This window comes from Eurosta solidaginis, chromosome 2 (genome assembly GCF_040869045.1).
Source record: "Eurosta solidaginis isolate ZX-2024a chromosome 2, ASM4086904v1, whole genome shotgun sequence".
NCBI lineage: Eukaryota > Metazoa > Arthropoda > Insecta > Diptera > Tephritidae > Eurosta > Eurosta solidaginis.
The window spans coordinates 192,575,128-192,596,923 of record NC_090320.1 but is presented as its reverse complement, the minus strand read 5'-3'; the positions used below and the strand labels follow the sequence as shown (position 1 = coordinate 192,596,923).

The 21,796-nt window shown below is 41.9% G+C and overlaps 1 protein-coding gene across 1 annotated transcript; it reads left to right on the top strand.

Moving 5' to 3' along the window:
* The first annotated feature begins 723 nt into the window (after nt 1–723).
* On the top strand, nt 724–20,695 carry Tbc1d15-17 (TBC1 domain family member 15/17). The gene is made up of 4 exons (XM_067766705.1): nt 724–1,162; nt 8,112–8,922; nt 12,926–13,386; nt 19,457–20,695. The coding sequence occupies exons 1-4, from the start codon at nt 1,079–1,081 to the stop codon at nt 20,102–20,104; spliced, it is 2,004 nt and encodes a 667-aa protein (XP_067622806.1). The 5' UTR covers nt 724–1,078; the 3' UTR covers nt 20,105–20,695.
* Nucleotides 20,696–21,796: the final 1,101 nt, after the last annotated feature.

The window sequence follows — 21,796 nt, the reverse complement described above, 5'->3', positions numbered from 1 at the left end:
TGAAAATGCCGTCTGTAATGTCTGCAAGGTTGCATTCCTTTGAGTTTACCGCGTTTACACAATGAAATGTGCGCGTAAATTTATACAAATTGTGTAAATGATTTTTCATACAAAATTTGACAGCTCGTGCGTAAACTAGATAAATTTATACGTTTACACACTTTATAAGGCATTTATACGGTTACATGAGTCCCCCTAATGTTCTGGGGACTATTTTACCGGTAACGCTCAGAATCGGCCCGTAATTCGTGAATATCAAATTGTATTAATCTATCGAAAAACAAAACAGGATGTGATTTGTGCGCTTAAAAGATTGTAAATGGGCGGGAACAATAGGGCCGTTCCATTGGTTTATCGAGCTCTGGCTCTGGCTCAAATCTCATTGGAACGATCTGGATCAACTTTATGAGAACTGGCAGCACTAATATAAAACATCTGTTTTGTTGAAAATAAGAAGAAACGTACACAAAATTTCAAGATACTGATAGAATTATTAGCATTTAAATAGTTTCGCACGTAAGCAAACTATTTATTTTCCTTACATCATCTTCAAGTTGCTTACTCTTTCAGTTGTTGTTGTTGTTGTTTTTGCTTTTAAATATGGCGAATTCTTTTATGTATACACAAATGTACACATATTCAGTTCAGTGCTACAATAGCTCAACTATATGGTTGACTCATCTCACCAGCTGATTTTATTTTTTTCATTTCACTGTAGTAGGGATTGTCAGAAGGAGATGGCAAACTTAAAATGAAACCAACGAATTTACAACATTTTCTTACTACATACAAATGCTGCTAAGTTTTATGTTTTCATTCCATTCCATTCGTCTAACAGCAACACTCTGATACTGATAAACTGTACAATTACCAAACAAAAATCCCATTTTTGATTCAAATGCACCAAAGTGGCAACTATAACTATAAACAGCTGTTTTGTTATCTTTTTGTCGAAGAAAAGCCAAGTCAGTAAATAATCACGACGTAAATTATTCAATATAAAAAAGCGGTTAATTATAGTTTACAATAAGAAAGGCGCAAACGAAATACTTTTTCATTCAAATTAATTATTTTTAAAATGAATAATTCAGTGCAATATGAAAATATGGCACAAACAAATGCAGATATATCACCAACGGCGACGCAATTCTCAAATGGCACGGTCAGTATGATTATATTTTATTTTAAACGCCCCAAGTAATCAATTTAAAGATTAATACATTGCGGCAAACTGCTTCTGAGTATGTAAGATTCTTTTAGCGATTTCAATTAACTCGCATAGTAACTGAACATTGAACCACAAAAATCGAACATCATTGCTGGGATTCAAGGGGTTGTGTAGCGCAATATATAGCTTCTCCAACCCAATTGTCAACCTCACCTTCGAGCGGCGAATCCCGTTTCACTAACAGACGAGGCTCTGGCGACCCCAAGCTCCTCATGGAACTTGGGGGTGGGGAGGGAGGGATGGCCTGAAGGTTTAATGTGGCCATATAAATCGTTTCCGAGATGGTCGGGCCAGCACCTTAATGGTGCTGTGTTACCGGAGCGTATCGGATCTGTATCCGACAAAGGACCATCACATCGATAACACTCCCCAAAGCCTTCGGGGAGTAACTAATCGCTACAACAACAACAACAACATCATTGCTCTATCTAAACGACAATTTCTAAGCCGTTCTGTTGAAGAAATATTGATAATAATATATGTTGTAACTCAAAAACACTTCGGTTTGGTTTGGGAAACTTTAACGATATGCAGTCCATACCCTTGTATGAATTCGGTACACTTTTCTGATACTAGTCCTACTTCAATGTAAATATTTGTTTGGCTCCGTCGAACATTCCGATGGGTTTTCATGCAAAAGTGATTCTTCCATTCAAAAAACGCGAGCAATTACGAAAATTCATTGATATTCTTTATGTTGTACCAGCGAGACATGGATATTAAAGCCGTTAGGGTAACGTTTTACCAGACGGTGCACCACCTTATTTTTATCGAAAGTTATCAAAGGTGGTATCCAAAGACGCGTTTCGACTTCCGCTTTTAGAATCCCGGGAGGTTCCGAAATAAGGGGCCCGATCCATATTTTTTTTGCATAGAACACCTTATAACGTTGGCGGCATTCGGTCGCGTTTAAAAAAAAATAACCCTGGGTGGGTCCAACACCGGTTGGGGATCAAAATTAAATGCGCGCAGAGTACTTTTCTGCATTTGTGTATGTATGTGTACAAAAAATCTGGCAAAATACAACCACCACATGAAATTTTGAATCTATTTTTTGATTATATCTTTTGACAGAAATAATATTATAAGGCCGCGCTCGGATTCTAAAAACGGAGGTCGAAACGCGTCTTTTGATACCACCTTTCCCCAGCGGGTTAGGGCGCTTCCCAAGACATCCCGTTCTATGTATGTACCGGAGCGACTCGGGATTTTTCCCGATCAAGGGCTGTCATTACAGTGTAACCCAATTAATTTATCCCCCTTTAATTTGTTTCCTCCCACAAATCGTCATCCTCCCAGCAGATTCTTGCGGCGATACTGGAAGAAGCTACATGCCTGCCAAAATACTTCTCTCAGAACCGCCACTGGCTGTCTTCTTATGTCCCCAGAACAACATCTACATAATGAGGCGAGAATACTCCCCATCAGGGAGAGAAATGAGATGCCAACCAAACAGTTCCTGTAGAATACCCAGAAACCTAGGCATCCCAACAGGCATCTAATTGATTAGCCAACAGACCAGGGGCTTAAGGATCTCCGTAAGCATTATGAGGAAATACGGCACCTGCGAGCTCAGCCGTATGAAGCCAAAAAACATCCCCCAGCGGGTTACGGGGTCAGAATATACCCGCGGTAGGTATGCCTGTCGTAAGAGGCGACTAAAATACCAGATTCAATGGGCTGTGTAGCGCAACCCTTCAGGTTGCCAGCGCAATATACAGCTTCTCCAAACCCAATTGTCAACCTCACCTATCCGCGGCGAATCCTGTTCCACTAACAGACGAGGCTCTGGCGACCCCAAGCTCCTCATGGAACTTGGGTGTGGGGAGAGAGGGATGGTCTGAAGGTTTAGTGTGGCCATATAAATCGTTCCCGAGATGGTCGGGCTAGCACCTTAGTGGTGCTGTGTTACCGGAGCGTACCGGATCTGTATCCGGCAAGGGACCATCACATCGATAACACTCCCCAAAGCCTTCGGGGAGCAACCTTATCGCTAAAACAACAACAACAAGCCAAAACACACAAGCAGTTCCTCAGTGAACTCCACAAACAGGCGTCGGACCTTTATGCCGGGAATCGCCCGGTGAATTCAGTACTCAAAGAACAGTACCCAAAACTTGCGGAAGATGGACGCACACTCCCCAGGGAAACACGAGTCCCTCTAGCTCAACTTCGATCTTTATACTGTAACAGGCTAAACTCTTACCTATCCAGAATCAACCCCGGCATACATAATGTATGCCCGCTTGCACAGTGTTCCCACATGACACCAACCATCTCCTTAATTGTAATGTGGAACCAACGCCTCTAACACCCCTTTCATTATGGTCCACCCCTGTTGAAACAGCAAGTTTCCTTTAACTCCCGTTGGAGGACATCGATGACAATTTGTGATCGGCGACCCTATTGGATGGGGCGAAGCACTGCTACAACAACAACAACAAAAATCAGCGCCCCGTCGTCTTCTCCCCTGTTGTTGTTGTTGTTGTTGTAGCGATAAGGTTGCTCCCGGAAGGCTTTGGGGAGTGTTATCGATGTGATGGTCCTTTGCCGGATACAGCTCCGTTACGCTCCGGTAACAGCACCATTAAGGTGCTAGCCCGACCATCTTGGGAACGATTTATATGACCACGTTAAACCTTCAGGCCATCCCTCCCTCCCCACCCCCAACTTCCATGAGGAGCTTGGGGTCGCTAGAGCCTCGTCTGTTAGTGAAACAGGATTCGCCGCGGAAAGGTGAGGTTGACAATGGGGTTTGGAGAAGCTATATATTGCGCTGGCAACCTGAAGGTTCTTCTCCCCTCTTTTCCGGCAGCAATCGTGTAGGTCAGGGAAACAGACTCTTAGTCCCTACCACCGTTTGCACCGTTTGTCAGCACAGAAGATATATGTTTTCGTTATCTGCCCAATGCAGCTCCTGCCTTGGACGGTGCCTTTTTCGTAGATGTTCTGGTCTCCACGACAGCAGCCCCCGACGGGTTTCATTGCGCCATGTTGCCACGCCGTAAACCCAACTACACCGGGTACCCCAATGCTTACCCAGGGACGTCCAGTCCCAGGGCCACAACAGCAATTGCCGCACTTCAGAATTCTGCAGTTAAACTGTAATGGATTAACTGGGAAGACCACGGAGATAGTGGATTTCATGAAGCGGCATAACATCCGAATCGTTGCGACGTCGAGAGACTAAACTCACAGTAAGTATCGCGTTTACAATACACCACTCAACGTCACGGCTTATCTGTCCGGTCAGGCGATGTAAACCTAGAAATCATCAACATCTACATCCCTCCTGCCACCTGTTGCCCCAGTGGATACCGCCCTAATATCAGAGCACTACTCACTGGCGATAATCGCATTAGGCGATTTCAATGCCCATCACGATATATGGCATTCAAACCTGCAGGCGGACAGCAGGGGTGAGATTTTGGTGGATCAAATAGAAGAAACGACGTTCTGCACAATAAACGGAGACGCCCCCACTCGTATGGTAGGAAGCTGTCACAGTTCGCCAGATCTGTCCACCGTGAGCTCAGATCTTTTAAACTGCGTCAACTGGCAGCCGATAGTAACATTGGCATCTGACCACCTTTCTATACTTATTTTGCGAACCGCCGCCATCATCATCACCGAAACCCGCACTTTCATAAACTTTAAGAAAGGAAAGTGGGATGAGTACAAATACTTTACAGACAATAGTTTTGCTGCCCTCCCTATCCCGATTGATGCTCGCCAAGGGGAACGTGGTTTCCGCAGGGTCGTTGAATTCGCCTCGGCTCGTTTTATTCCCGCCGGAAGAGTTCCCGAAATCCGGCTTCATTTTCCGACCTTATAAGACAGCCGGCGTCCCCCAAATAAGGAATATAAACCAACGCATCAGATTGCTTCTGGATGAACACAAGCGGGCCAAATGGGAGGAGCATTTAAGGGATAGTAACCTCTCTGCCGGTGTGGGTAAGCTTTGGTCCACCGTAAAGTCTCTATCGAATCCGTATAAGCACAATGACAAAATGTCCATCGCCTTTGGCGATAAAGTGCTGTCGGATGCGAAAAAATGCGCGAGCGCTGTTTGCCGACAATATATAATGCATTCTACGGTCGACAAAGATAGACGGAGGGCCAACAGACACGCATATAAACATAAATACAAAGCGTCCCCAATTACCATCACCGCCAAAGAGGTTGAGGATGCCATCGGTCATGCTAAACTATCTAAAGGGCCCAGACGGTATAGACATGCCGATGCTTAAAACACTAGGTAAAGAGGGATTTAAATACTTAGCACATGTGTTCAACCTATCTTTTCCCACCTTTGTCATCCCCGAAAAACGGAAGATGGCCAAGGTGGTCCCGCTACTAAAGCCTGGGAAACCAACTAACATAGGAGATCCTTATCGCCCGATATCTCTCCTATCACCAGTAGCGAAGACGCTTGAAGCCATTCTGCTTCCCTACTTTAAAGCAAATTTGCAACTAGCCAATCATCAGCTTGGCTTCAGAAAATTACATAGCATAACCACCGCGCTAATTGCCATTAGTACTCACATAAATTGCGGATTAAATCAAAACCCCCACCATAGGACAGTACTCGTTGCGTTAAACCTGTTAAAAGCTTTTGATACGGTCAACCATGGCAGGTTACTAGAAGACCTGGAAGGGTCTCCCTTTCCCCCAAGTCTTAAAAGGGGGACCGCAAAGTATCTGTCTGGTCGGCAGGCATCGGTGCAATTGAGGAACGCAACATCCAAACAAAGACGAATTCAACAAGGGGTGCCAGAGGGTGGTGTCCTATCCCACTTTTGTTTAACTTCTACATATCAAAGCTACCTTCACCACCAGAAGGAGTCACTATCTACGCCGAAAACTGCACAATAATGGCCGCACGCCCAGGCCCACAGATGTTGTTGTTGTTGTAGCAATGCTCGCCCCACCTAATAGCCGCGACCGATCACAAATTGTCATCAATATCCTCTAACGGGAGTCCAAGGAAACTTGCCGTTTCAACAGGGGTGGACCATAAGGAAAGGGGTTCGAGGCGTTGGTTCCACATTACAATTGAAGAGATGGTTGGTGTCATGTGGGGACACATTGCAGGCGGGGCATACATTTTGTATGTCGGGGTTGATTCTGGATAGGTAAGAGTTTAACATGTTACAGTATCCAGAACGAAGTTGGGAAAGAGTGACACGCGTTTCCCTGGGGAGTATGCGTTCCTCTTCCGCGAGTTTTGGATAATTTTCGTTAAGTACTGGATTCACCGGGCAATTCCCGGCATAAAGGTCCGACGCCTGTTTATGGAGTTCACCAAGGACCTGCTTGTGTTTTTTCACTTCATACGGCTGGGTTCTCAGGTGCCGTACTTCCTCAAAATGCTTACGTAAATGACTTCTTAAGCCCCTAGGCGGTGCTGGTTCATCAATCAGGTGTCTCTTGGGATGCCCAGGTTTCTGCCAAGACCCACAGCAGAGGGGATAGGACTCCACCTTGAGGAGTTCCCCTACTGACGAACCTGCTCACCGATACCCCTGCAAGTTCTGCCTGTACTGTACTACCCTGCATAGCAGCAATTGGTGCACAAGACCCACCAGCTGAGAATCGATGTCCAGATCAGTCAGTACCTTAATGATTGAGTCAGGTTTAATGTTATTGAACGCTCCTTCTATGTCTAGGAAGGCTGCCAGACAGTATTCCTTGATGGAGAACGATCTCTCTATGCACGATGTAATTTCGTGTAATGCCGTTTCGGTTTATTTACCCTTCATATAGACGTGTTGTGCTTCAGAGAGTTGGTAATTCACTGCCTCCCTGATAAGTATTTCCATCAGCCTCTCCATCACCTTTAGTTGAAACGAAGATAGACTGATGGGTCTGAAGTCCTTAGGCTTCGCGTGGCATGCCTTGCCTGCCTTGGGAATAAATACCACTTTAGATATTTTCCATATACTTGGAATGTAGTTTAGTGCCACGACACCTCCTATTATAGCATATAGCCAGCTAGTGCTGCATTCCAGTGACTGTTGCAGTTGTATAGGTGTAACTCCGTCCGGCCCTGGAGTTTTGAATGGTTCAAAAGATTGGATGGCCCAAGATATCTTATCTCTTGTAATTAGGTTGTGCAGTATAGGTTGCACTGTTACTTGTGTCAAGCTTTGTATATACCCTGGTTCGTTCCTAGCTGCACCTGAAAAGTGTGTATCCAGCAGTAGATCCAGCGTTTCCTCCCCAGTTTCGGTCCACGAACCATCAGGCCTTTGCAAGCATCCTGGGGCCGTATTGGCCGATCTGGAAAGTACTTTCCTGAGTCTACTCCCTTCAGACACTGTTTCCATGTTGCTACAGAAATCTCGCCAGGAGGATCTTTTGGCTTTCCTTAGCTCAAACTTATAGTTTCTAAGATGTTCTTTATATACTTCCCAATGCTGCTCATCGCCAGATGCTTTAGCTGCATTGAAAGTGGTCCTACTTAACCTGCGAAGGTTTTCTATTTGTGAATTCCACCATGGTGGCTTCTTTTTACCCCTTTGAATTCTCTTGGGACAGACTTTATCTAGTGCCTTGCGGCATGCCCCCGTGAAGTTATTTACCAGTCTTTCCAGTTCTGGTATGCTACCTGGTGTTTCGGGTACGCTCTCAAGTGGCTATATCTTAGCTAGTTCCCTATTGTATTCTTGCCAATTTGTATTTTTAATATTTCTAATGGCAGCGCTCTGCTTTTTCACCAAGCCTAAGACGAATTGGATGTAACGATGGTCAGAGAATGAGTGGTCCTTAAGAACCCTCCAGTCTCTGACCAACTCTTCCGCATCTTCTGAGACTAAGGTGACATCGAGAACTTCCCTTTAGTATTGCTTAATATAATCTTGTTTTTTTTTTTTTTTGTTAGATAATGTGCACGCACGACGGTGTTCTACTTCGAAAAGCCAGCGTAGAACACATTGCCGATCTAAATACCAGCGGTGCATTATCAGTAATCGATTATGATAATCCACATCGCCTCTTCATTGAATGGAAACCCAACGATAACATACTTATTGCTGATGATAGCCAGGACTGGGCAGTGGTCGACACAATCCCACGACGTTCCCGCACTATTTCTGAATGTAAAGCATTCAACATCAAACCAACACCAGAAACGGCAGCATCTACCAAGCCGCGCTTAATACGCACCCAATTGGACGAGTTAAGCTCAATTTTAGTTAAACATCGTGGCCAAGTTCTTTGCTTTATACATAAATCTGAGGACGGCATACATAGTGAATTCTTTTTCCAACATGCCAATGCCGATCAATTTGTTAAATCCATGTGTGATCTACATATAATTGAGCTATCTTATGCTCGCCATGATGGTTGCACTGAATACACTGTACTCAATATAGAAACACAAAAGCTAAAGCGCACATTTGCTGAACTAAACATCGATGACATGAAAAGTGTTGAATCGAATAAGCAAAAAGGCTGGATGAAGAATACTTGGTCGGGCATACTTGTAACCCTACCTGACATTGCAGCCGGCGTTAAAGCTAGCTCACCAAGAAATTATGCAAATCGACATCAACAGATTAATCGTAATGCTGCAATAGATAGCTATAGCAGTAGTGACAGCCCATCACCAGTTGAAGGCGAGCTTGAAAATGTAAAAGAGGAGGATGAGAAAATGCTAAACAATTTGCCAGAGCGGCCTTTTGTAGAGAGAGGTAAATGCAAATTAATTAAATGTCCCAATTTAATAACTTTAGAAACCTTCTCAGGATTTATTAGACATGCAGAGTTTTAGACGTAAAGCACTTATCACACTAAACGAAAGCTTCGTGCTGTAAATCTCTGCAGTAAAACGCGGAATAAACTCAAAACATCTTTGAAAAAACTCTTAATGCATCTACATACATCCTAAACTAAAGAAGTTTGATATGTATTTAATTAGCGAGACCTGCTCATATTGCTTTATACAATGGTTTTTGTTATTGATATTAGAGAAAAATTGCAAAGTTTACAGACGGCGATGGTTACTAGGACATGTTTCCGAATTTCACTTCTTCATCAGCTAGCTTCTCGGGAGCTGAGTATTGAACTCATTCATTAGCGCTTTTTATTAAAGTTATATCGAAGTGGTTTACACTGATAATGTCAGGCATATATCTTGCGCTTATTTTGATCTACATATGAGTCGAAATTCTCAAAGTTTGCCTGAATGAAAGCTTTCGAATACTGTAGTTACAGATTTTAGACCTATCTGGGTAAAGGATATAAGTAAGCATCGCTTACTGTAGAACTCTTCAGCGGGTTTCGTTTCATACCCATAATATGCAAACGGATTTTGGAGCTCTCTGAGTCCACATTTCAGGCGATATCTACGCATTCAGTTCGTATATTCTAATAAAAAACACCGCTCGCTGTGGATAAACAGATTTTGGCACCATCTGAGTCCCCATTTCGACCATATCTCTAAAACTATTCCTATACTCTGCACTCAGAAGAACCCTCCCTATCGGATCATAGGATCATAAGGTTTGAGCTGGGTGCTGTATCGGGGCAATACAGCCCTAAAAGAAATCCCAGGAAAACAGACTGGGGCAGCTATAAAAGTATCATAGAGGCTAACGCGGATAGTCTCAGAAATAAGAGCAGAAGCACTAACTGTACTGAGTTAGAGGGCAGGGTAGATAAGGCAAATCAGATAATGATAGATGCCTACAACTCCAGTTGCCGAGTCTCCTTAGTTAAGGGTAAGAAGGCAACCCCCTGGTGGTCGCATGACCTGACACTACTAAGGAAGAAAGTCAGGAAACTCTTTAACGGGCAAGAAGAACCGGCAACTGGGAGGAATACACTCAGAATCTAACAAAGTACAATAAAGAGATAAGGAAAGCTAAGAGGGAAAGTTTCAGAAATTTCTGCGAGGGAATTTCTAGCACACCTGCAGCGGCAAGGCTCCACAAGGCCCTAGCCAAAGAGCAGAGGGAGATTAACTTAGCGATTAGGCTTCCAGACGGTACCTATACCGGAACGGTGGAGGAGCGAGCGAGGGCCCTGCTACACACGCATTTTCCGGGTGCCTCTCCGCAAGTACCGGAACCTGTGTTCCCCAGAGTGAAACCAACCCCATCAGACTGGCAACTGGCCAACTCCCTCTTCAGTGAGGCCAGAGTCAGATGGGCAGTGGAATCCTTTGAGAAATACAAATCTCCGGGGGTGGATGGCATCTACCCGGTGCTAATGCAGCAAGGGACACAGATCATCCCAAATCTGGCCAGGATCATGAGAGATAGTCTGGCACTGGGATACATACCCATGATGTGGAGAAGAGCAAAAGTGGTTTTCATACCAAAAGTAGGAAAAAAGGACTATTCGCAGGCAAAGTCCTTCAGACCAATAAGTTTAACTTCCTTTGTCTTGAAGGCAATGGAAATGATATTGGACCAAGAAATCAGGTCGAACGCCCTCAAGAGCTGGCCCTTACATCATAGCCAGCATGCGTACAGAGCGGGTAGGTCCACGGACACAGCTCTGTACCAATTAACAACTGAAATACAGAGAGCATTCGAAACAGAGGAAACAGTGATTTGCGCTTTCCTTGACATTGAGGGTGCCTTTGACAACACATCTCATGAAAGCGTAAATATAGCACTGCAGAGAAGAGGAATTCAGATGCCTATCCAGAGATGGATTGACAATCTACTCCGCACAAGAATCGCTGAAGTCCATGTAGGCAACAGCGCAGTTAAGGTTAATACCACGAGGGGGTGCCCTCAAGGAGGTGTTCTATCACCCCTTCTGTGGAGCCTAGTAGTGGACGAACTCCTGCAAAAGCTATCTGACAGTGGCATAAGATGCCAGGGATACGCTGACGACATCGTCATAATTGCAAGGGGTAAGTTCGAGAGTACGCTCTGTGACATAATACAGAGAGCACTGAATATTACGAAGGGATGGTGTGCCAGTGTGGGGCTGAACATCAACCCATCTAAAACGACCATCATCCCTTTCACCAGAAGAAGGGCCCTACCGGCCCTGAGAGCAATTACAATAAATGGCGTGGCACTAGAACAGGGAACCGCGGTGAAATACTTGGGGGTCACTTTTGACACCAAGCTCCTATGGAAACAGCACTTCGACTCCATGAGAGCTAAGGCCACGAGGTCCATCATGATATGCAAACGTCTAGCAGGCAAATCATGGGGCTGTAGCCCGCATGTGCTAAGATGGATGTATACCATGATAGTAAAACCTATGATAACATACGGTTCGATAGCCTGGGCATCGAAAACAACTCGGGCGACGACGAGGCAAGCGCTGTCAAAACTTCAGCGACTGGCATGTGTATGCATCACGGGAGCTGTGCGCACATGCCCTACAGCAGCGCTGGAGGCTATCCTTGATCTGACCCCGCTGCATATATCAATAGAGCAGTCAGCCAAGAGAACCCTCCTGAATATTGCTAAGGAGGGCTCGGGCATAGGTAAAGTTATATCGTCCCGGAACATGGAGGAATTGAGAGAGAAGATCCCAATCTCTCAACTCCCGAGGGATGATATCCTCAGGCAGATAGTCTATGAGAGAAGGTACAAAGTAGAATTGGGAGACAAGGGTACGTGGGAGGAAAGCAGAATTGTGTACATTCATCAGCTAAATAAAATAGTATGGTACACAGATGGCTCGAAGACGCCAGAGGGGATTGGATCTGGAGTCATTGGACCCAGAGCCAAGATATCAACGCCTCTGGGAGCACACCCGAGCATTTTTCAAGCGGAAGTGTTCGCTATAAGCCAGTGTGCTGACCTGAACCTTCAGCGCGAATACTCCAACGAAACAATTGCCATACTCAGTGACAGTCAGGCCGCCCTCAAGGCGATTTCGGCGTCTGAAATAAAATCAGCACTAGTACTTGAGTGCGTTGAAAAGCTAAATCGACTAGGAGCACACAACAAACTGTTGTTGGCCTGGGTTCCTGGCCACCGGGGAGTGGATGGCAATGAGCAAGCGGACAGCCTGGCAAAGGAGGCAGCAATGACACGACCTATTGGTCCTGAGCCGTTCCTGCCAGTAGGCCTGCAGGAAATCAGAGGGCATCTACTATTAGAAGAAAGGGATAAGAGGGAAGAACACTGGCGCAATATGCCAGGCTTGAGGCAATCTAAGTTACTGCTGGGGGGCTACAACACAACTCGATATAGAGCATTAATGGGTCTGTCGAAAGATAACCTGAGGATCCTAGCAGCTATTCTTACAGGGCACTGCAGACTGAACAGCCACATGCAGAAGCTGAGCATCCTATCGAACAACACATGCCGATTTTGTGATCGATCAGCGGAGACGGCGGAACATATACTCCGGGAATGTGACGCAATCTCAAGACGTAGGGCTAAGTTTTTGGGCTCACCATGGCCAGAGCACTCTCACATCAAATCCCTCAAGCCAGGTGAACTGCTAGGGTTCATCAGAGAAGTCGGCTTGGATGAGGTGCTGTGAAGCAGTTGAGGGCACAATAGACCAATGGTCGCAGTGCGATCCTCAATTAATTATCTATCTATCTATCTATACTCTGCACTTATAAAATTTTGTGATTTGTTTAAAAGTTTAGGCAAGTGTTCGATGCCAATATTGTATAAAACTAAATTAAGGGATACCTGAGTCACCGTATGAGATATTGAAATATGTATCTTGTTAAAAAGCGTAATATTTTGTTTGTATCAATTTCAGGTACACCACTAAATGAAACACAATGGTTGGAATTTCAATCAGCAGACGGCCGCATAACAGATGCCACCCGTATTAAAGAGATCATATTCCATGGTGGCATTCATAATAATATACGAGCAGAAGTTTGGAAATATCTTTTAAATTACTATCGTTGGAATGATACTGAAGTCGAACGTATACAATGTCATAAAGAGAAATATAAGGAGTATTATAAAATGAAAGCACAATGGCTTTCAATGACAGCTACACAAGAAAACAATTTTAGTGGTTTCCGTGATCGTAAATGTCAAATTGAGAAGGATGTAAAACGAACTGATCGATCGCTAGAATTCTTCGCAGGTGTGGATAATCCAAATTTAATGGTACTTCAAGGCATACTTATGACCTATGTTATGTACAATTTCGACTTGGGCTATGTACAGGGTATGTCGGATCTGCTAGCACCCATACTTTCAGTTCAGGTAGGACGCAAAACATTTTCATACTTTTGAAGTGAAACTTTTATATGCTGAAAGGACTTACTCGATTTCTCCGGCCACGTAGTAGGGTGTGTACCGCCTCGATATCTCTATTTGGTGTGTTAGATAGTAAGATATATTTTTCTAGAAGCATATGCAGTATTTACACTCTTATTCTGAACGTTACCGGCAAACTTCTAACCGGAGAATCATCCCAACGAACATAAAAAAATGCATCCGAACTGTAAAAAATGTATAGTTCTCAAGTTGATACCTAACACTATTATCTAACTATTCTCCAACCATTGAGAAATTTTTTCATCAAATGTGTTTATCTCCAGTATTGTTTGGGAATTATTCTTCAGCCTTTTATAAATTTTGAGAATCTTATAGTTCTGGAGTTCATATGGAATATCATTCTCCAATTATTATTGAACATTATAGAAATGTAAGGTTCTCAAATCCAGATCGAACATATTTTTTCGGTGCACAACCCACATTCTATATCGAGTTGAGGTGAAGTTGAAAATAAAAATTTTATTTGAGGTAGAACCACCAAAAGCAATAGCTTTTTATAGTGCTGAAATAAAAAAATTTATTTACGAGGAGGAGAAGGGCAGATCGAGCGACACTGGCGCCATCTGACATGAAAAAGTAGCCGTCTTCGAAATTTTGTTGCAAGCAAGCACAAGAAGAAGAATTTGACATAAAAGAAGAATTTGAAGTAAAAACTGCAGTTTAACAAATGCACAGGGCACAATATATGTTAGCAAGTATTTTTCTTGTATAGTGAGAATGCTTGTAATAGTGATTCGCAAAGTTTTTGTACGTGAATGAGCAAGGCGAAATAAACACAGCACCTTGGTTGTTTGTGGGGATGTTAATGGAATGCATAAGCTTGTGTTAATAGCATCTATATGAAAAAAATTCATTATGCCGCGGTCTTTACATTTCAATTTTTGTAGACCACTGGGTTAAAGCCCTAGTTGCTGTTTCACTGTCACTATAAAAGTTGACGCAGCTGCAGTTTAAGCTCTTGTCCTCCAGAGTTTCGCCCTACCACTTCCGCTAGTTTGGAACCATCGGTATACACGTGTATCGCCTCGTCCGTCATTTAAGCGCCCAACTTTATTGTGGCTCTAAGATGCCCAACGAAACGCAGGTACGGGACCAGGTAGTCTGTGCGTCCAATATTTGATGACGCTATACTACTATGGTCGTATGGTTTGCGATGAAACTAACCCCGAAACATTGAGGATCGTCACAGTTGTTTTCGTTATGTTCTACGCCACCAGACGTCTGGGTTGCTTTCATCGCTAAAATTATGAGTTAGGTTTTTTTGTATGCCTGTCTACCAAAAGTGTAACGAGGCTAATCCTGGTCACGCGAATAATTTATTTTAATATTACATTTTTTTCTCTTTGACGAGTCGTTGATGGGAGCGGTTTGTCAAGGGTCGAGATCTAAACCTGCTCAGCTGAGCGTAATACTTAAGCTAATAAAACAGGAAAAAACATATTATACATTAATAATTAAGAGAGGTGAGAACAGTCGTTTTTATGGAAAAAAGTGAGTCCGAGCTATCAAATGTGTTTGAGTGGGAGTTATAATCTTCACACAGACACCGGAAAGGTTCATTTAGTTGGAAATTAGTTCTACATTGTTTCAGAAGAAGAGGTTTGAAGTGTCTCGCAGGTTCAGAGGGAACACAAAAGCGTACTTCGTTCAAAAGAATGGGCTTGAAATCTATCAATTTAGTTGTTTTATCATAAATATTACACCATGCATTTCCCTTCTACTAGCAATAGTTGAAAGGTTGATACGCTTTATCGATTAGTAAAAGGAGGAAGATTATACAAAGAGTCCCATGGAAAATTTCTTAAGGCAAATAGTAAATTTTTTTCTGCATTGATTCGAGCCTGTCTGCATGGACTTGATAACGCGAGTTCCAGACTACTGAGCCGTATTCTAATATTGGCCTAACAAATGTTGTAAAAAGTGCTTTAATTACGTAAGGGTCGTTAAATTCTTTTGAGCTCTTTAGTGAACCATACTTGGATTGAATCAGATTGTACATAAACCCGCTTGGGTACGTATTTTGCAAAACGAAAGTAAATTGTATTATGAAAGGGAGAAACGCCTTGTTCCCCGTCATATCTGTACGTTGACCACGCCGACGCATTAGGGTACAACCCAACATTAGATACGCCAATTGTTGAAGATTTTCTACCTATGACGTCATCTGCGTACGTCGTAAGCTTGACGAGTCCCTCCTCCTACCGTTCGAGTTGTTGATTGATAACCAGCGACCACAGCAGAGGTTGTGATACCTACTGCCTGCCCTCCTCTAATAAGCTAATGGGCCTTCAGTTTTTGGGGTACATATTGCGGATCTACGCCGCCTTTCGTAGGAGAGGAGTGCATGGTCCTGTCATATTTTATCTTAAGTCATTCCACGATCGCTCTACCCGACATTTGTAGCATGGTAGGAGATAGAGCATACGGGCCCGGGGATTTAAAGCTAGTGGAAGTCTGCACCGCCTATTCGATTTTGATATCAGTCATGAAGAAAATTATAATATTGCGAGAAATGTCTCCCAAGGATGAGGGAGCTGCATTCCTCTAAACCTTATTAAGGAAAGGTCTGGCCCAATTCCGATTACCATCATTTGGCAAAACCGCTTAGTACTTAATTCGTTTCGACAGTTTTGTTCGTCCTACAAATCGTCCCAGACACTTCTCCTTTGCTGGATCTGCCAATTGGAAACATCAAAGAAGTCCTGCTTCTTCTGCTTTCACAGGCTGGTGCGGATATGAATCCCTTTTAGACTGCATCATCTTCCTTCATTCGTATAATATGGGCTGTACAGCATAGCCGCTGTATTTTGTAGGTGTCCGTAATTATTTCGTGGAACTTTTTTCTAGAAAATTTCTCAAGCTGCCTCATTTGATGTTGGCTATCGTCCACGTGTCTGCACCTTATAGCAGGACGGGTACGTGAAGTGACTTGCACAGCTTGAATTTCGTTTGCCGATAGAGTACTTTACTTCACAAGTGTATACTAGAGGTTTTCACTTAATCGGCGGCGGCGGCGTGGGCTCTATTATATACCGACGCCAACAAAGTTATCGGCGTAAACCTCTGAATTTAATGGCTGGACTTCAGTGTATACCATTGTCCACAAATAATGAATACGATCTGGAAAAATATCATTAACTTGCTGATGAAGATCCGGGAGGCTTGTAAAGCGAAAATTTAAAAAAATTATATTTGCAAAGGTTTTGTTTATATTGTAACGAATTTAGTGCAATTCCCCTTATTTGCAATCTTCTGCTAACATTCAAATCACTAAACTGTTGAATAAATAACTTCACTATTCAATAATGCAAAATGGCCTTTATTAAGGTTCTTCACAATAACACTACTATTGCTCGCCAGATAGCGTCTTAAATCAAACTGATTGTCGTGCCTCTACTGTTGCTGCCTTTTATACTCTGTGATATCTCATTTGCATACTTCTAGGCTCTTCCAGAATTTACTTAGTTACTGCTATATAATTATAACTACAGATGCACGTGTATAGCTCTCATATGCGCGTGTATTTGTGAGCGACACTTCCACAATTATAATTGCCTACTTTTTGGAGCATCTCAGATAAGATATCTGCATGTGTTTGTATGGGTGAGCGACACTTGCCAACCATTGCATACTTTCGGGAGTATCTCAGATTTATGCATGTGGTTGTGCCCTGCTTCTCCGCTGCGTGTACGTACATACTTATGTGTAGACATAATTATTGATTTATTGATGTGCATACAAGTCACTGCTTAGCATCGGCTTAGAGATGATAGTATCCCTTAGTGCTGCTAATATTCGTTACAATATGCACTTAAGGAAATCGACGTTTCGGTTATTTCGGAAAGATCCGCGGTTTTTGCCTCAAAATCTCGTGGATCGTTCAAAAAATTTCAGGAGTAGCTCCTTGTGTGTGTGTAGTTTCACCGAAGGAGATGTTCTGGGCTAACTCTAATACCCGTCGTCGGCACGATTTCTTTAAATTATTTGTGGCTACATGCTGGTCATGCACAAAGGCGACTTACGGTTGCTATCAATTATATAATAATAGTCATGACACTCGTTGTACAGTTTTAACGATTAGCGTCAATGCTAGCTTATTGTTGATCGCGCCAAAGGGCGCCTTCAGTTTGTCGGCTGTTTTTAAGAGCTACAATTCCCGACGTGAACAGTAGCAATTCCGACCATCAGTCGCTACCACGCATCCTGGCCCTTATACCATATGCCAGCACAGAAGCTATAGGACTGCGACTTCGAACTCATACCTTTGTCGACGTAACTTTCCTGGAAGCCCTGGGTGTAGCTCCGAAGATTTTCTGAGAAATGTTTTTTGTCGCGCTATGCTTCCGAGCTAGACCAAAAACACCTTGAAACGTTAGGGCGTAACTATTCGGCCAAGAATGCCGCCCTCGAAATCATAAACAGACTAAGTGGATATCATTGCGTAACACATGGGTGAAAATCGTATAATCCTTGGCGCATCTACATAATTTAAACTTTACAAGGACGGTGGATAAAAGTTTTAAAATGTAGACCAAAATTTGCAGACATTTGTGTTCGATACATTGACCTCAATAGTCTTCGTTTCCGGCCTTATGATATAAGATCTCATTACGGATGACCGCCTTCAGTTTTCAGACTAGCTCAACTATCCCCTACGTTAAGTTAGTAGAACACCCGGTCATTTGTTAGACTATCTTGAGAAAGCTTTTGCTTCACCACTTTGTGTTCTTGCGAATGACAAATCCTAACCTGGTTAACAAATGTGCCTACGTATTCACATTTGTAACAGGAGCCGTCACGTGTTGGTCATATTTAAACATGGTTGATAGGCTATATCCAGTGTGATTCACTCCAAGGGACTAGTTGGGAATAGGGCCGCCAACTTTAGGAAATGTCAAACCGGGGGACTTCGGTGTGGAATGAAGTGTGAAAATTAAAATTAAGATTTCAGACGCTATTTTATAGTTCAGCAAATAAGTGATTTTTCAAACCCTTCTCATACGTGTTGAAGATATGTACAAATATGCAACTTAAGTATGAGCTGAGAATCATTTCAAACCACTGGAGCATACTAAAGGATTTTGCATCACTGATTTCGCTTATTCTTTCAGCCAATCGGGATATAAAATTCGGCATCTTTTTCGGGTAACTGGCTTTTTTAACAACTTGAGGAAAATTTGAAAATATGTTCGTCTAGGGACATTTTGTTTAAATACATTGTCCTTTATTAATTTTTTTAAAAAATGATGCGAAGTGAGCATTTAAATTTATTATATAACTTTTCTTTAAATGTTTTGTTTTAATAACTTGGTGAGTTCGGTGATGCAAAATCCGTGTTAAGATGGCATTGAAAGCTCCTGTTTTCTCAAATAACTTTTGAACGGTTAGAAAGTGTTAAATTTCGCAATTGGATTTTTATAACTGGCAGTGATGCGCATCCCCTGATACCCCTTTTGGCCATATCGGACCAATTTTCGACATGAAAAATAAATAGCCTAGACAGTCTTAAAAGAGTAGAAAATATAGTAACGCACCGAACGCCGCCGCCGCGCCGGTATTTTTGACATTCGGCGGCGGCGTGCGAAAAACGTCGCAAATCGGCGGCGTATATCTCTAGTGTATACTCAGTCCAAAGTAACATTCTTGGCAATGGTAATCCTCCGCTGTATTTCTATGCTTACGTTTTTTTTTGTATTAATGCTGGTTCCCAAATAAACGAAATATTTTACTATTTCCAAATTACGGCTGCCAAGGCGCAAACGTGCCTGATTTTTTGCATGATGTCAGCAGGTACTTCGTTTTGTCCTCGTCCTACCATCAAATCCTTCCCAGATTGTTAAAGTTCTGGAGCATGCTCCACAGCTGTTTTTCTGCCTTAAAAACATGTACCTCATTTAAGTAAACTAACAATAAGAGCAGGACAAGTTTCACTTCACATATGTACATTTTTATTTTATATATATTATATTTACATTTCCACATTTTCATCATTCAGGGTAATGAAGTTGATGCGTTTTGGTGCTTTGTTGGCTTTATGAACATGATTTTTGCTAATTTCGATATCGATCAAGCGGGTATGAAAACACAATTTCGTCAATTACAACGTTTAATAGAATTTTCAAATCCACGCCTATACAACTACATGGCCACACACGATTCTGATAATATGTTTTTTTGCTTTCGTTGGTTACTTGTTTGGTATAAGCGTGAATTTTCTAACGATGATGTGCTTAAGTTATGGGAGTGCCTTTGGACGCGTTTACCGTGTCCAAACTTTCATTTGTTTGTCTCAGTGTCCATATTGGATCAGCAAACAGATGTTATAATTGAAAACAAATACGAATTCACCGAAATTTTAAAACACATTAACGAACTCTCCGGACATATCGATGTAAAGCGTACCCTGGAAATCGCCGAAGCAATTTATCTACAAATTAAAGCAGCAGACGATTTGCCAAACGACATTCGTCAAATTATTGGAGAACAACTTTTAGATTCGGATAAAGACGATGCCGAAAATATAAGTGAACATGATTTTGCTGATGATTTATATGAATTAGTGCATAAACCAGAAGATGAGCGGCGACAAGAGGAGCAATTCGATGAAGCATGCGAACGGTCGATGTTTTTAAATTACACGTAGATATAGCAAGCTATGAAACGAACTATTTTTTTTTTTTTTTTTAATCTAATTAGCTCTTAGACACATTAAAATTAAGCGTTTTATAAGCAAAGTGAAGGCGATACGAAAAATATCGTAGTATATATAAGAAAAAAATATGCGTCACATTCGTATCATATTTGCAAACATTTGTTCGCGTCGTATTCCGCTAATGAACTGATGATTCTAGTTTAATATGGTTTTTCTTTGTACAAAATTCAAATAAATATTTGTGAAAACACATAGCTGTAATTTGTATGAGCTGTAAAAAAACATATGTAGATCAAAATTAATTTAATTCATTTAGTTGGCCTATTTAGTAAAACTTAAATTTTACCAACTTGAATTCCTATTTTATTATACAAGCTCATAAGAACAATTCATTATAATTGGATATTATTTATATTTCATCCTTCATTTATCTGCTCTTATAATTGGTTATTAATGGTTAACTGCAAACACTGATATAAAAAAATATGTAACAACGAAAACAAATGTATGTAATCTATTTAAAACTTCGTATAGCACACAATAAACATACATATATGCAAATGCCAATATAATAAACTACAACTTGGATTTTATTACTGTGGATTACTTTTACTTCGGTTTGCGTCGTGCTATTTTTAAGTGCCCTACAAATTGGGGCGATGAAGCCTACATATTTATGTCGACTCCGAACGGTAAGTGCAAGGCAGATAAGTTTTCACCGAGAAGCTTAATGGCAGAAATACGCTCTGAGTGCTTGCGAATCTACTGCTGAGGGGCGATTAAGAATAGACCAATTTTATTCAAATTAGGTAAGTAAGTCGTTTTTATGAAAGCAAATGTTGTATAGCCTGTTACAACACGATATTTAAATATGTATGTACAACTAATTTCTTTTAAGTCATTTAATGTTCGTGAAGTTTTTCTTTAAATATATCTTGAAAACAGGAGCATAATGTTAAAAGTTTTATCGCATAAACGTTGCATCATAATACTTTTGAATAATGCCACTTTCACACATATGCTTAATGAAATAATTAGTCAAGTTGTCTACATTAAATCCCTTATTGAACTCAATCTTCCATACAAAATACAAATTCTTAATTATCTCATTATTGCTTTTTTGAATGCAGACCTGTTACATTTGAATTAGCATTAGTAATCAATTAATTAGATGCCTATTTTAATGGCCAATGATTATTTCAATTATTTTCCGAAAAAAGCAATTACTAATTGATTACCATTAGAAAAAAACAAAAAAAAAAAATCAAGATTTTTGCATCATATAGGGCGAATGGTATATGAGCGTTGATCTAAACATATTCTCCGGTAAGTATACACGCTTATGCATATTTTACTTATTACTTAATTGGCGCTTAACCGTCTAAACGGTTATGGCCGTCCAACAAGGCACGCCAGTCGAGTTTAAATCGTTTTCCACCTGATCCTTCCAACGGAGTGGGGGCCGCCCTATACCTCTGCTTCCATAGGCGGGTTCCGATAGAAACACTTTCTTGGCCGGAGCATCATCTTTCATTCGCATAACATGGTCTAGCCAGCGTAGCCGCGGCGTTTTAATTCGCTGGACTATGTTGATGTCTGCGTATAGCTCGTACAGGTCATCATTAAATCTTCTTCGGTACTCGCCATCGCCAACGCGTAAAGGTCCATAAATCTTTCGAAGAA